At 41.2% G+C, this 16161-nt stretch overlaps 1 protein-coding gene across 1 annotated transcript; it reads left to right on the top strand.

Moving 5' to 3' along the window:
• Positions 1 to 2157: 2157 nt before the first annotated feature.
• Positions 2158 to 15732, top strand: GPR143 (G protein-coupled receptor 143; the record flags this gene model as incomplete). Its single annotated transcript, XM_082753093.1, has 8 exons — positions 2158 to 2401; positions 3975 to 4084; positions 6969 to 7063; positions 8519 to 8611; positions 8892 to 9001; positions 11275 to 11383; positions 13891 to 14008; positions 15433 to 15732. The coding sequence occupies 8 exons, from the start codon at positions 2158 to 2160 to the stop codon at positions 15730 to 15732; spliced, it is 1179 nt and encodes a 392-aa protein (XP_082609219.1).
• Positions 15733 to 16161: the final 429 nt, after the last annotated feature.

Raw genomic sequence — 16161 nt, 5'->3', positions numbered from 1 at the left:
ATATGTGGTATATGATGGTTTTATTTTAAATAATTATGTCTCTGTGTTATCTTTTTATTCTTCAGTAGCCCAGGAACTTGTTCCTTTCTGAACCTATTTTAGTACTTTCCTCCAGACCAGTTTTTAGCATTTACCATAAATATACCAGAAATTTTGCCTGAAAATGAAGCTGCTGACTTTGGCTTCTAGGCAGTGGTTTGCAGGAAAAAAAAATGAGAGCACTTCATGTTACCCTTACTGATAACACAGCTAGCCAGGTAAATTGCAATGCACTGCCTTGACAGAGAGGTGGCAACTCCATGCACTGCTGCTCGTCTGAGATGGAATGAAGTCCGAGGAGTCCCAATCCTGTACTGACAACAGGGCATAAATATTCTCCTTTACCTCAATGAGAATTTGTGTTTTGGAGCAGTGCAACCTGGTTCACACCCTTGCTGTCTCCAGAATACTTTCTGTGCCTGTGGTAGCAGCAAAACATAGGATCACAACATCTGGATCACTCACCTGTCCTCATCTGTGGAGCAGGAAAATCTCTGTGTGCTGGAAAGCTGCAAAAACATCCAGATACCATTCAGCTTCAAATTCAGCTGCCGGAATGTGGGAGTCTTTAATGCAGGGTATGCCTAAGACCCCGTTACATTCAGCAAAACCTACTCAGCGATTCAGCTCACTGTGTGTGTTTTTGTCAGGAAAAGGTTAACAGCTCTCTAGACTAAGCCCAGACTCTGAACTTGGCTAAGATCGTGATCAACACTGACAGGAGCAGGGTCACCTCACTGATGCATGGACACCTGGGTCTGCAAGCTAGCATCCCGCTCTGCTGGTTCTGTAGTGCTGGCAGAGTTGGAGGAACCCTCTGGGAGTAGGTGATGGGTGCATGGTGTGTTGGGGAGTGTGGGCACCAGCCCCAGCCCTGCTGCTTCCCTGCAAGGCTCTTTTTTCTGCCAAGAGAGGCTGAAGCCACTGAGTTCTGTGACCCCTGCACACACAGCATGCCACTGTCATTCATCCAGCTGTAATAATTTCTGCTAAAAAAATAAATAGGGCTGTATGAAAAAAAATAAAAGGTCATTTGTTCTTACAAGAACTAATTATAAAATCCATGACTGTGTTATGTAGCATCCAGTTCACTTCAACAATGCTGGCAATGCTCCCTCCTGTTTTTTCCTGAACGTGTTTCTACAAACACAGTTTCTGCAGGGGTTGGGGCTGACACAGGGCGTTTGAATGTGTCTGAGAGGGGAGAGTTAATTTTTGTATTTATGATTGCGAATATATGCTGCTGTGTCCAACAGGACTAAATGATATTGTCTAGCTTATAAAGTAAAAACAAACATTGCAGGTCAAATTCCTGTTTCCATATTAAACCCATTCCAAAAAAAAACAAAAACAAAAAAAAAAAAAAAATGGAAAGAAAAGAAAAGAAAAGAAAAATATTCTTGAGGAATCAAAAGTCCTGGAATTTTCCACGTCAAACTGACCTAACACAAACAGCACAGACTGTGCTTGTGAGCTTGTGATTTAAATGCGATGAGGTTAATATGGCTTCCTAAATGTAATCTCTTTCTACAGGGGTAGGATGTATTGCTTCTAAATTTAATTACGGAGGTGGGTGAGTTGGATCCCTAAAATTTAAATTTGGGTTAGGGTGTGGATTTATAGCCCTGCTCCTCCCTGCAAAAGCCGGGGACTGCTTGTGTCTGGACCCATCTTTTCAATTAATTTTCGGTAATTAAAGTGTGATGTGTGGGACGGGGCTAAAATGAAATACAATTAAAATGTAATGCCTCTCCTTTGGTATCTCCATCCTTATTCATTTTAAACCATCTCCAGTGCTCTGATGAGTTTATGTCTTCCTGTATCACGTACTGTGCAAGCAGAAATGTTTGAGTGAACTCCTGCCAATGGCTCTGAGCAAGCATGGGGCATGTTTCAGATTACACCGTGTTTTGTTGTTCTGATCTGATCTCCTTGCTAGGAGAGGCTGAGAAAGGCCGCTCTAGGGGATTTACTTCCAGCAGCAGCAGCACATGATCCCTCAATCGCGTGATTCTCACCACCGAGGACTAATGGGGAGGGTGAAGAAAAAGCACGCGCTGCCTTGGGGAAGCAACAGCAGCTCCTGCTCGTGGGCCCCCTCCACCAGCCGGACGCTTCATGGCTTCTCCCCGCTTAGAAACCTACTGCTGCCCGAACCGGGATGCAGCCACGCAGCTCGTGATGAGCTTCCAGCCCGAGGTCTTCTGCGGGGTCTGCATCGGCAGCGCCTCTGTCAGCGTGATGCTGACCGTCCTGCAGCTCCTGCCAAAGAAGGGACAGATCCTGCGGAAGATGCCCAAAGCCTCCTCCTCCTCCACCATCCTTCTCCTTATCTCTGTTTGTGACATCCTCGGTGGCTTAGGTAAGCGCCGGCTCGACGCCCCCTGCCCTTGCTGTAGCAGGCTCTGGTTGCTCTGAGGTACCCAAGCCAAAGGAGCCGGTTAGCAGGCAGATGAGAGGGAAGCGTCTGAGGGAAACGTCCTGCCTGTATTCCTGGGAAGATTTGGGCTGAGTGAGATCAGAAAAGGACGGGCCTTTGGGGGGGAGAAGGTCTTGCTTAATAGTCGCACTTTAAAATAAAAGCTCTTGGCATATCTACACCAAAATCTCTACTTCAAAACAAATTACAATCCGGAACCAGCTGGTTCTTAGAGGAAGGCGTGGAAGCGGAGGTGAGGGAGCACAGTTAAAACTAGAGCTGACTTCCAAAACTTAGCTGATCCTTCGGACTGTATTTAGAGAACACTTGCCACGTCCGTAAATCCTCTCAGACCAAGTCTGTGCCGCTCTTCACATGCCAGCCACTCCTCCAGGCACAGCAGGCTGGCTGGAAGCGCAGCCATGCAGCTCGCACCGAGTGCCAGCTTTTGGGGAGTGAGAGAAGCTCCCTTACCGGGGACACCCTGCTGCCCAGTGTGCATGAAACAAGGTGTAAAAATAATGCATCCAGATCTGCCTGGCATTTACTGCCAAAGTCGGTACAAATCACAGCACCACACGCTGTGGAAACGCAGGATGAGTTGTTTCTACAATAACTTTTTTTTTTTTCTCCTCACATTAAATAACAGAATAATTACTGTTTTATAAGTGTCTCTGGCTGCCTCTGAAAGGAGTAGGATTTTACATCTTTTCCCCCTTCATACCTAGCCAGCTTCTCTCAAAGTACATAAAATTAACGATATTAAAGCAAATGATGGATAGGAAAATTTAGAGAGATGTGGAAAGAGCATTATGTGTTTTCACCTGGAAAAGGTCCTTTCAGTCAGATGAGGCCAGCAGTAAAGTTACTTTTCTCCCTTTCTCTTTCACGGGCAAACTTTATCTGTCATTGTCTCTGAATTAGGCTCACTTCAGTGGGTGGGAAACCCTTCACATGTGGTGGGGAGCCTGGTGGGCTGGTTACAATGAATGTGGGTGCTTTGATGCCTATTTTGAGCAAACCCATAAAATCTCACTAACAAAGTTCATTTAAAAAGTCAATATTCTCAGCTAATTGTGAAGCCCTGCTTTGTTCAGTCCCTGGGCAGAGAGGAAAAGAGCTTCTTGTAAAAATGAAGACTGCAAAAAGTGTGAAATTACACTTGCCTGAAACAAGGGATTGTAGAGAAATGAACATTAGGATATGAATATATGGGGGTAAAATTATCAATAGTTAATGGTTCATGTCAATCTGCCCGATTTAGTTTAGGGGAGAGTGTGGCAGGATCTGTAGGTAAGTGAGATTTTAATCTACGTGGCATAACACTGCGAGACCCCCGGCCCTGGGGGCTGCTCTCAGCGAGCCGTCCCAGTGGTGCTCCCGCTGTGCTCCCGTGCAGCCGCAGCCTTGTTGTGAGCACACAAAATCCAGGCTGCAATGCAAAACATGCAGCCGGCATCCTCATGTGACTCTGGTCACGCTGACAGGAGGAAAGTACTCACGTGTTTCTCTTTAGGTGTGATCTTCAGATCCAGCGTCTGGTTGGGCTTTCCAGGCTTCATCGCCAACATCTCGGTGGCGAACGTGACCGACATGTGGCCCTCTGCCTTCTGCGTGGGGAGCGCGGTAGGTACCAAGCCCATCCTCTCATGTCTGCTTTGCTCATGGGTGATCTGAAAGGCAAACCATGGTGTCCCAAAGGAGGTTAGACCCCGAGTCAGTGTCTGGTCAGATGGGGCTCAACCTATGCCCTGCTGTGTGAGCACTGTTGTGCCTCCCACCAAAAGCCCTGTGAGGGCAGCAGGGAGAGGGGTACCACAAGGCTCGGCCTGTCCTGCAGCTGGCTCATCACAGAAATGCTGTGGTCACAGAGGGCAGAACCGTGTCCTGGTGAGGGACACGAAATTGTGAGGGGACAATGTGAAAGGGATGCTGGATTTCAGCAGGCACAGAGACAGCCAGCACCAACTGCGCCCACAGCAGCGCGGGGGGCTTGGGCCAGTGGCGGTGGCACGAGTACGCCTGATGAGGCAAAGCCGATGGCAGAAGCGATGTCCTTGCTGCATGGGATTGCAGCTCAGATTGCTCTTTACATGGGCACCTGGCCAAACATAACCAAGCATCTTCTGGATTCAAGCGCATGGAATAAGAAAATGTAAACGCATTCCAAAAGCACAAATTGAAACTCAGTTGCAAATACTACAGTCACAGTACTGCCTGAGGCATACACTCTGAGTTTACTGTACAAGAAAAAAGGCCACTTTTTTTTTTTTTTAACCAAAACATGGAGAATGACAAATAATATCATAAATTTACCCCAGTTCAGTAGGAATGTAGGCTAGCCAAAGAATTCACACATGAACTATAACAGCAGTAGCTTAACAATTCAAAGTTTACAATATAATAAAGGAGATGCTGCATATAAACAGAATTATTCAGCTCCACTAGTTTTTGTGTCAAGATGTGCCAAAATGCAACTCACTGTACTTCATATGCCTAATGACAATTTCAGACATTATAGCAGAAGCAAGCATCAGTTACACATCTATCGGTTCTCAATTTTCTCTCATATGTTTCATTTTTGCTTATTAGATGCAAAAGTTGATTTTTTTTTCTTTGCAGGAAAGTGAAACCACTAACATCAATATCTTACAAGAAGAATGCCCAATTTGAAAAACATGTTTCCATATGTCTTAAGTTTCACTTTCTTGCCCTTACCACAAAAAGTAATATTTTTAAACAGTGACAAAGACACCGTATGCAGACTGTTTGTTTTTCATTTTGATCTCAGGTTAGATGGTGAGCAGCACAGTGGTCTACCACAATTTTTATTTTCCCTTTCTTGGGCTCCAGGAAAGTGCTGCAGTTTGAGTCACTTGCTAAATTTAAATTTAATTATATTGGAATGAAAAATGACCCTTCTTCTACTCACTTCCCCTAACATATTCTCATGTGAGTTAATAAAATGGTTCTGATTCTATTTTAAGTTTCTTCTACTGCTATTGTTTTATTTCATTTACCCACAAACCAATGAAATCTGAACAGTGAGGCCCTGAAGCTTCTCCTTTGAATAACACCCTCTGATTTGTAGATGGATACCCTTTCAGGCACTTTTTTCTTTGGAAAAAAAAAAAAAAAAAAAAAAAAACCAAGCATATGAAAATTTGGGGTTATAGGTACATCTGATTTTCATTATTTTTGGTGACAGTCTTGTCTATGTTGGAATTTGCAGGTGGAAAGACCACACAGTTTATTTGTGTATATGTGTCTGTATATAGTCAATTATGCATTTCTGAACTGCAGCAAATATTTAATAGTGCAGATGAAGTACATGCTGAGGGCTATGGATAAAGTGTATTAACAGGAAGACTGGAATTTTATTTTCTGACTTCTGTGCACTAGCAAAATGTCATGGCATTTGAATTATATGCTGAATAATTCATGTCACACATGACGAGATGTAGGGTCTATACCCATGGTGAAAGGAAATATTTCCCAGCTTGATTTATCTTTGGAAGAAGGAATAGTAGATCTCTAGCCACTGATGTTTGGCTCAGTAACAAGTGTGTTGGTCTCCAGTTGTAAAAGGATGCTGCTGTGGAGCTGTGGCAAAGGATATTCAGATAAGAGCTGAGAGAAGGGCGCAGAGGGAAGGTAATCTGAATATTAAAATAGCTCCAGACCCTTACAGAGAGCCAGCTCCTATGGGGAAGAGATTTGGAATTTATAAACAGAGGCAAAGAAAGGTCAGTTATCTTCTATAGGCTCATGGGAAAAAATGTATAGGGTCAGCTCACAAATGCAGCGGAATTTAACTTGACTTGAACTTGTCTCACTTGGACTTTTATTGAAGAAATTAGTTAAGGAGTTAAGTATGGAGAATTTTTCCAGAGGGTGGGTTGCTGGGTATTTTTGTTGCGTATCATTTTTATTCGTAGTAACTGTTCCCTCACTTAAGTTATGGAGTCATAGAGTCGTAAGTTCCTGAACATGGAGAAAATACCCATCACACACAGAACCCACCAAGCAAAGGCACACTGGTAACAGCTGTCTTCAGTTGTATTTTCATGCCTCAGCTACTGAGCAACTAAATTTTACTAAAATGCAGTAGAAAAAAAAAAAAAAAAAAGAAAAAAAAAAAAAAGAAAATTGTATTGATGAAATTTGAATTTAAAATTAAAACATCCTCACTCTAAATTTGGTATTTAAGAATTTATTTTGGACTTCATTCATGACATTAAAGGCTAAGATCGGAGAGGGAAATAACAGGTTTTCTAAAAAAATAGTCTCAGCTGCAAAGGCAAATGCTTCTCAGTTTACCTATGGCTTGATGCCTTGGCTACACCAATGCTGTTCCTGGGATTTTGAGTAAGATTTTGTACTTCACAAAACTCATTTGGAAAATACACACCTTTAAAGTACAAGGGAGAAAGGTTTGAGTCTGCCTACCCCCCACCCGCAGTGGCATTTGATGAGCAGCTGTGACATTTGCCATTTTTTTTTCCTGCAGATGTGGATCCAGCTGTTATACAGTGCGGGCTTCTGGTGGTTGTTTTGCTACGCTGTTGATTCTTACTTGGTGGTAAGAAGATCAGCAGGACTGAGGTACCACAGTTAAAGCTCTGAAATTGTTATTTTACTTCCAACAAGGTCCATGTTTGCATGCAGCTATCTAAGGGTATAAATGAAACCTGTACAAACATCTGATGTTCACATGGTTACCAGATAATGATATGGGTGGGTGGTGTGCTAAGTGCTTGAATTGTCAGGGCAATGCTCAGATATTGATTTGTTTATGCCCAACTGGCATTTAAAAGTAACTGACTTCATTTAACCTTCAGAAAAATAAGGTGCAGATCAGGCTTTATATATATGTATTGCAGTATATATATATACATATATATATATATACATGTATATATATATATATGTATATATATATGTATTGTAATATATATATATATGTATTACATATATATATATATATATATGTATTGCAGCAAGATGCTATTTTTGTCCCTTCTCTATACCTGAAATTGATCCTCGTGGGAAAAGTTTTAACTTGAATAAAAATAGTGGGAAAGGGGACATGCTGAATTTCATACAGTTCATTTTCCAGTTTGTTTATCTTTTCTCAGATTTTCTCTCTCTCTCTCTCTTTTTTTTTTTTTTTCCCTCTATTGTCATTATTACACTTCTGATCACATTTGTAAAGTTTTAAGGAAGAAAAATATGTGCTTACTACACACATTTTTCTGCAATGCCTTTATTAGAAGAACCTATACACTTTAGAAATTTCCATACTGTAACGCCAGACAGAAAATACAAGGTGTTTCTAATTTGGTAATGAGAAGGGCAAAATGACCTTCAGTTGCCACTGCTAAATGGGGAATTCTGTGACATTATATCCAGATGATACTGAGTAAGAAGGTACTGGAGGCATGGTTCATCTGGTGCATGTTATCAAAATGGAAGTTTTTGGGTTAACTTAGGCCTGCAGAGGACAAACCTGGTTTTGTAAAGTCCCATACTTGTAGTTTGAAACAGCTGGGACCTACCTCCTTCCCCCATGCCCATTAACCAAAGAAATGAAATAAAATGTGTATTTGGGCCTGATGCTAAGATCAGAGTAAAAGATGAAAGACGCTTATGCACAGAAATCTGCACTTCTGTAGGATGGGAGCAATGTCGGACTCTCATCAGAGTTATACATAATGCTCTGCAACCTTCAGAAGAGTGGCTTAGTTGGCTCTTTGGCTCCCTTCATCAATTTTTTATCCCCTCAAGTGCTTTCCTCACGAGCAACAAAGGGTGCAGGGGATCCTTCTGAAGGTGTGGGGATGGGGGAGAGGCTTCCCACCCCACAGGCTGGAGGATGCGGTACTGCGGTGACTTTCCTCCTGTCAGGAGGGCCCCCTTTCCCCTCCTGCTCTTTTAGGTGTGAGGTACTGACAGTGCTGTTCATCTCATGCCTGTAAGAGTCCCATCTCCACGTTGCCATGTGGGAAGGGTGAGGTTTGGTGTCTTTAAAGATGACGAATGTCCTGCTTGATCCTCCAGTACGATCGTGCTGTACCACATGATGGCCTGGGGCCTGGCGGTCCTGCTCTGCGTGGAGGGAGTGGCGCTGCTTTACTACCCGTCCCTGTCCAGGTGAGCGGGCCCCCAGGGGCAGGCTCCAAAGCCATAGTGACCTGTGGGCACTTGGGTGTCTTTTGGTCAGCACTGGAGACAGACTTCCAACCACAGGGCTTTTTTTTTGATCTCGGAGAACTGTCTCCTGCTGAGTCGGTGCAATCCTAAAAAATTTTAGCATTTGTTCACTTCATTCCTTTTATCTTTTTTTTAAGCTAAAGGTGACATAGATGAAATAGCCTAAACTGTCAGATGTGGAAAGAAAATAATGAATAACCTGTTAATGATTTCTTCTCAGTTGTGAAAAAGGCCTGGAGCATGCAATTCCCCATTACATCACAACCTACGCCCCACTCCTGCTGGTGCTGGTGGTCAACCCGATCCTGTTTAGAAGGACAGTATCTGCAGGTATGTTTCTAACGGCCAGTGTGAATCAGTGTGTTATTTAGCCAAATAGTAATAATGTAAAAAGTCATGCCTTATGACTTCTTGCGTATGATGTGGGATAGCTCCTTTTTACAGTGATGTGGGATAGCTCCTCATTAAATCACAAAAAGTAGGGCCAAGGGTGGGAAGGAATTGCCTACTAAAATGAAGATACCATCTCAGTGGGAAATTTGCTCTAGAGACACACTCTGATCACATACTGAAGCTATGCTGTTAGTTACCTCTGCTATTGCAGATTGGCAAAGACACTGCTATGTTACTGCAATACTCTTTATTTAAAGTATTCTGGTAATGTATTGTGGATGTTTAATGCTACTGTAGTATTTACCAATGTAGATTTTGGAATACAGTTTATTCTTTTTTAAAGGTAATGTTCAGACTCAGTGACTTCATTTCATGTAATGTGATCCACACTAGATGTTTTCAGTACCTGAATTCATCATCTATGCATTCAATATATAAAAACAGCAACAGAGACTTACTATTCTGAGTTAAATCTACCCTGTATTCCCCTGTAATGCTTATTATCAAAGGAAAAGTTGACAGAATCTGTGGAACACTTTATTTAAATATTACACATATAGTGCATCTGTCTCTTTTTGCTGACATAACACTTTCAATTTTTGTAGGTGTAGACAATGCTGTATCAGTTGCACAACAGAAATACATCTAATTACCTGTATCAAGGAGCCTCCTGTATTTCACTTATCTGAAAGACCCACAGTGCTGTACATTTGGTACCAAAGACAACCCATATATGCATAATTGTATTATCTCATTCTTGTGACCTGTACCAAGAATTGCATTTCTGAGATAGCATTCAGTAAATTGACACCTACGTTCTGCATTAACTGCTATATTTGTGTGTTTTGAAGGCACTGGCTTTTTTTGATTGTATTGAAATCATCTGTTTGGTAAATGATAAACTTCCCTTCCATAGCATGTCTTATGGAAGACAGGGGAATACATTTTCTAAAGTCGGCAGCAAAGGTCTTTGATGAGAACACAATAATGAATCGTTATGCTTGTATGTGATATGCATCTGTGTCTGTGCATCCATGTGTGCTCTATGTAGGTATGTATGTGTGTGTGCTCATACACCTGTGACAAATTCTATGGCTAAAGTATCTAGTTGTACAGATACTTTAATATCTGTGCCTATATTACCTCTTCTACCTGTACTTAGAGTTCTGTAGGCACTAAGGCTCAACTTTTGCTTCTTACCTTCAGAAATATCTGTTGCTAAAGATGATGCCTTGTGTTTTCTTGCTCTGAAGTGAACAAAAATTTATACTAACAACCTGTATTTTCTCTGTTGTCTAACAGAAGTAATACAGAAAGATAACAAGGAAAAAAAACAAACACATGAAAGTCTGCATAATGAGATCTGTAGACTGTAATCAAGTGAGAATTTAATTGTTCCTAAAAACAGAATTTCTCCTTGACTGTAGAGGATAGTAAAAGAGCATTGAGCTTGATCTTAAAGAAAAGGTTGTGTAAGTAGGAAGTCAGGCAATAAATTATTATGGTAAAGACAAATGAAGCACTGGAATAACTTGGCTGAAGTGGTCTTTGAGTGTTCCTGATTTTTCATCAAGCTTGCAGAGTCAGCAAACAGCCACACCTAGATGTAACTGCTCAGGGGCAGGGAATGAGTTGGATAATCTCTCAAAGCCTATTCTTTTTATGGGAAAATATACAATGAGTATCTTTATGCATATGTATATTCCTTGTGATATCTGAACAGTATGTTGCATAACTATTTTTGTTGCATTACAGCTTCAAGTGTTAAAGGTGTAGTAGCCAATGCTGTATTAATTGCACAATTAAATATAGAGTGTATAATAGGGTAGAATGTATTCTGTTTTGGTCCAAACATCATGTAATAAATACATTAGATCACACACATCATATAGAAGTTGTAAATACTACCGTTTTATTATAAAAGAAGAGTATGCTGACCACGCTATTTTCTTCAATGGTATTGAGAGAAGAAAGAACAGCTAGTGGAATGCCACCTATTTTAGGAATCCTTAATGCATGTGCTTCTTTTCCTTTAGTATTAGGCTGTGTGTGAGATCACCTGATGGTGGTCTTTCTAGCATCCAAACTGCTGCTGGAGACAAATCCATCAGTTCCCTTTGTTCCCTCTTTACAGACATCTGTCTTCTGGATCTTTGTGTTCAAATAATGAGATGCACATATTTTAATGAACACAATTTTATACTTTCCAGTTGCCTCTTTACTGAAAGGCAGACAAGGGATTTACACGGAGAATGAGAGACGTCTGGGGACAGAGATCCAGATGCGCTTTTTCAAAATTATGCTGGTATTCATTGTTTGGTAAGAGGTGCATTATTTTGTTTTAAACTGTTTTTTTTTTTTCCTAGCTGGAGAGTGATGGGGACAAGAATAGAGACTGATGTTTTGCCTCATTTGTTTGCCTTTATGGTTGGAAGGGAAGGTTTCTAAGGAAGACGTAGTTCTAAACTAGTTCACAGACAAGCTGAATCACTCACACAGCATCACAAGGCTGCAAGGAAATGATAAAAATGTTTAATCTAAAGGAAAACAATGACACTAAGAAACAATAGCAACAACACCAAAAAAAAAAAAAAAAAAAGTGGCTGGGCACAACCTAAAGCTGTCTGAAACAGCAGAAATATTCCTCAGAGCCCAGTCTTCTCTCTTGTCATCAAACATGCCATTGAAAGCCTACAGTAAATATGCTTCTACCACTGGCTTCATGCCCTGGTTAGGATGATATAACGCATCATCTCTACGGTCTGGAGATCTCAAATGTGTGAAACAGGTATTGTGTGTTAGCTAGAAATACAGAGTTACATGCCCAAAATAGAAATCTTCTGATTATCTAATCTTGTTTCTAATATTCCATCTTCCTCTATGCAAATAGAAGTTTGGGGTAGGACAGGGAGGGGGCAGGGCAGGAGGGGAAGGAGGGAGGGTACACACCTCATCCCCAAATCTCCTGCACCTCTGCTCCAGCAGTGCCATCCAGCGTGAAAGATGCTGAGTGGTGACTGGGACTGAAGGTGTTGGATGCACACAACAAATCTAGGATGAAAGAAGGACTGCTTTAGGAGGAGACAGTTTTTACTGCAGTCTCACAATTGTCACACACCACTAAAGGCACCAGAAGAGGGGGTGATCCATACAGAGGTCTGTGCAGTGACCTACAAAGACAGGGTTACTACTGGTGAGCGTTCACCACCTGTGTGGGTAACAACACAAGAGGGAGGAAGTAGTCCAGGAGTAGTGAAGAGACTTGGTCAAAGTTAATGGTCTGTACAAATACTTTTACATATATATATTAAAAAAAAAAAAAAAAAAGAAAAACAAAGACAAAAACAAAACAAAAGAAAAAAACACCGGTAATTAATTCATATTATATTGCCTTAAAAGTCTGAGCAGGGAGGAAGGCTGCCTTTTTATCTTGTCCTAGCTGCTGTATACAGTATACAGATACTGGAGTGCTCTGGAGGGAAACTATTGTCTTTTCTTCGGGAATAGCAGAGCCTGCTTGGCTCAGTAGAGAGGTTTCTAGTGCAAAGGGTGGTTTAGGCAGCAGGAGAGGGGGAGAAAGGCAGCTGAAAAGCAGATTGCAGCATGGCTTCTTGGAAATTGCTGGAAATACCAAGGATTTAGCCAGGCTTCTAGGGTTATGGAAAGAAAGAGCCTTATTCTGGAGCCTGGAGGCACCAGAGAAGTTTATTACAACCTAAGGGATTGTGGCCAGCTTGATGGTATGGGAGCAAGCATGAAAGAAGGGAGCAAATCCACAAGAACACAGTGGGGACATCTGTTTATTTGTCTTTGTCTCATTATGAGTTTTCCTATTAAAAAAAAAAAAAAGGTTCTCATTTTGGATTTTGTTCTTCTGATAAAACATAAGCTTTAGAGTGTAAAAACTCTTTCAGTGCCATCTCAGAAGCTTAGGGGAGATGCTGTTCTATTCCAGAGGTCAAAAAGGAGATGAGTCTGTCAAGGAAAACAAATTGTAGCAGCATGGGGTAGAAGAGTTGCCTGCAGATTTGGAAAGCATGAGCAGAAGGTTCTACACTGAGAAAAAATACAGTTGCAAGAAGGATGCTTATAAACCTCTATAGAAATTATGACGTGGACATTGGTGGTTTCCTTTCTGAAACTGCAGCAGAAATACAAAGAAAGACTGTTCTGAAGTCATACAAAGTTGCAACTATTTACTATAACCTTTATTTAGTGTATAACGTTCTCAGTTTCTTTCACAGGATGTGGCTTAGTTATGCTCATCCTTCTTTACAAACAGAAATTGCCTTTATTCCAAAAATGTGATGGCATTTTCAAGGATTTTAAAGTCAAGCTTAGTTTTGATTTGTAGATTTTTTACAAACATTTTGAAAATCTGCTCAAATCTAACCATGAAAATTTAGGGAGGCTGGAGTTTCTGCAGCCTTTTACAGCATATATGAATATATTTGAGTTCCTTATCTGTGAGTATTATGCTTTTAAGATGCAAGCAAAAGAAGGCGCTATCTGTGATGTTCCCATTATGGTTCACAGTTGTTTATAATCTCAGTTTTATCCTGCAGCAAGCTCAAATCTTCAGGTTTAATTTTGTCTGGGTATATTGATTTCTTTGTCTAGGCCTGGGCTAGGTGTCTGTAGATGTCTGTTTTTTGATTATGTGCTCAGAAAGCTATGGGTCCCTTCATATGGAGACATTTTAAAAATCTCACTCTCCTTATTGGTGTTCCTAATCTCTATAATTTGAAATAAATCATATTTTATATATGCATACATATACATATATATCTGTCTTGTTCTCTTCCTCTTCTTTATTTCCGCAATAGCTGGTCATCTAATATCGTCAATGAGAGCCTTTTGTTCTATCTTGAGATGCAGCCAGATATCAATGAAATGCCTCTGAAAAACATCAGAAGCGCCGCACTGATCACATGGATTATAATGGTAGGTCATGGCATTTGTTAGAGTTAGAAATTGCTTGTGTAAGACTGGTGGAGCAGCAACAGTGTGATGGGTGGGTTATGACTAAGGGGAATGTAAGCACTCCAGAAATCAAGGAAGAAAAGCCAAATGTAAGAGCAGCCCCTGGGAGTGCTCCTCACATGTAAACTTTACCAAAACGGTACTAAAGACCAACATTTTCTCCCATTTACTAGCGTATGCAGTCTCTTTGTGAGTGATTCCTACTCATTTTTAAGATCCAGAGCAGACTGCAAAGTTTTGATCCAGAGCAAGCCGCAAAGTTTTAGCTCATGCTTCCTGAAGGTTACCCTCTAAAACAGACATTTTCTTCTAATTGTGTGTTTGTAACTAGAGCTTTCTTTATTAGTGGCTTATAAAGAATAATTACATCTTATATCATAACATTTGGATAGCTATAAGAGGAAAAATACATGATAGTTCTTAAGCAAAGCACAAGAAGATAGCTATAAGATACTGGGCTCTTATGGTACCCCACTCTTTTTTATCCTTCTACTGGAATATTTGACAGGGGATTTTACAGAGGTGTTACTGATGGTTCCTTTTTCAAGAAAGTTTATTCTGAAGCTGTTAAACACCTGTGAGTCGTAAGCATGCTTTGTGCAGTTAAGCCCTTGAGCTGCTTGGTGTTGAAGAGCTAAGCAATGCAACTGATTTGATGCAACCTCCTCCTCTGACAAGGATGGAAACTTTTGTATGACAAGGACCTTTCTCTTGCTCACCTGGAGGGCACAAGGTCAGGTCTAGCAACTGCGCTGTATTTAAACTGTCCGTAAACTAAGTTTGCAATTTTCCCGTGAGAAGAATGGAAACCGCTAAAACCATTTATTTGTCAACCATCCCAAGGCAATGGGAACAGACGAGTTTTTGGAAATCACTGGGGATTTTCTTTTTCAGTGTCTCTCCCCGTTTTTCCATTCCACTTTGATGGACATTTTCACTGGCTCAGAAATCTGCAGCCATTCCAGACAGATCAACTGCTGCTATTTTAAAAATCTTGCCTGTATGTGCTAATGTCTACTCATATATTTGACTTGGCTTCTAGCAAAAAATGCAATATTTGCTTTTGTGAATTAAAAAGTGTAGAGCTTGTGAGGAATGTTAAAAACACACTGGGGGACTGACCAGCTAAAATTCATGCTAGAAACCCACTTGGCGCCTACTGTTCACTGGGATGGCCTCAGCATACTGAAACAACAGGTTGTGGTATCTCACCCTGCTTTGTGTCTGTAGTGGGAACAACCGTGCACTTATTTGCATGCAAATAGCATCTTTTAAAGACAGCAGTTGTTCAGAGTAAGGGAAGTTGTTAACGTGTGCCTAATGTTTTGCTGGAGTTCAAAATGAAGCCTTGCTGATGTACCTCCTGTTGCACGGCTCTCTTCTAGGGGATTCTTAATCCCATGCAAGGCTTCCTCTTCACATTGGCTTTCTATGGCTGGACGGGATGCAGAGTGGACCTGAAATGGCGGAAGAGAGAAATACCCTGGGAATCCATGTCCTCGTCAACCGTGGGTGAAAATGCCTATCCCTCACCTGTGAACTACCAAACCAACCTCCACGATCCAAAGAAGTTATCAACAACTGACAGCCAGCAGACTGACGAGGCTATAAGCATGTTGTCTGAAGGTAACACCAGTGGTGATGACAGGATAACCAGGAGCTCTCCCATCTACCAGGGCTGGTAGTTCATAGGTGCAGAGCTGAATCTCACTTCTCCCATTGTCAAGACTCGTAAAACCACATCACTGTGTGGACCATTGCTGACTCTGGAATTTGGTTTATGCCTAATGGCTCCATGTCATTTCCTTTAACTTTTGTGTGTCTGGGAGAGAGTGTGTGAGACGCAGAGAAATTATGGTTAATGTCTTCATTTGCCTTATAGGAGATATGTAGAAAGGTATAAAGGCCTGATAAGATTTCAGCAGGAGTATATCTCTGCAAGGATCTGTGTTACTTACGTTTCATCTGTTTTCTTTTAATCTTTCTTGTAACCTGCATATGGTAGAAGAGTCTTTTCTTTAATAAACAGACTATTAATATGTTGGATTTTTAAATGTGTTCCCTTGCTTGCCTTGTTTAACATAAAATTCCTCACCCAGATTACAGTTCTAAGA

This window comes from Aythya marila (genome assembly GCF_965140915.1).
Source record: "Aythya marila genome assembly, chromosome: 1".
NCBI classification, from domain to species: domain Eukaryota; kingdom Metazoa; phylum Chordata; class Aves; order Anseriformes; family Anatidae; genus Aythya; species Aythya marila.
Note: the sequence above shows the minus strand (reverse complement) of the source record. Positions and strands in the feature narration are given on the sequence as shown.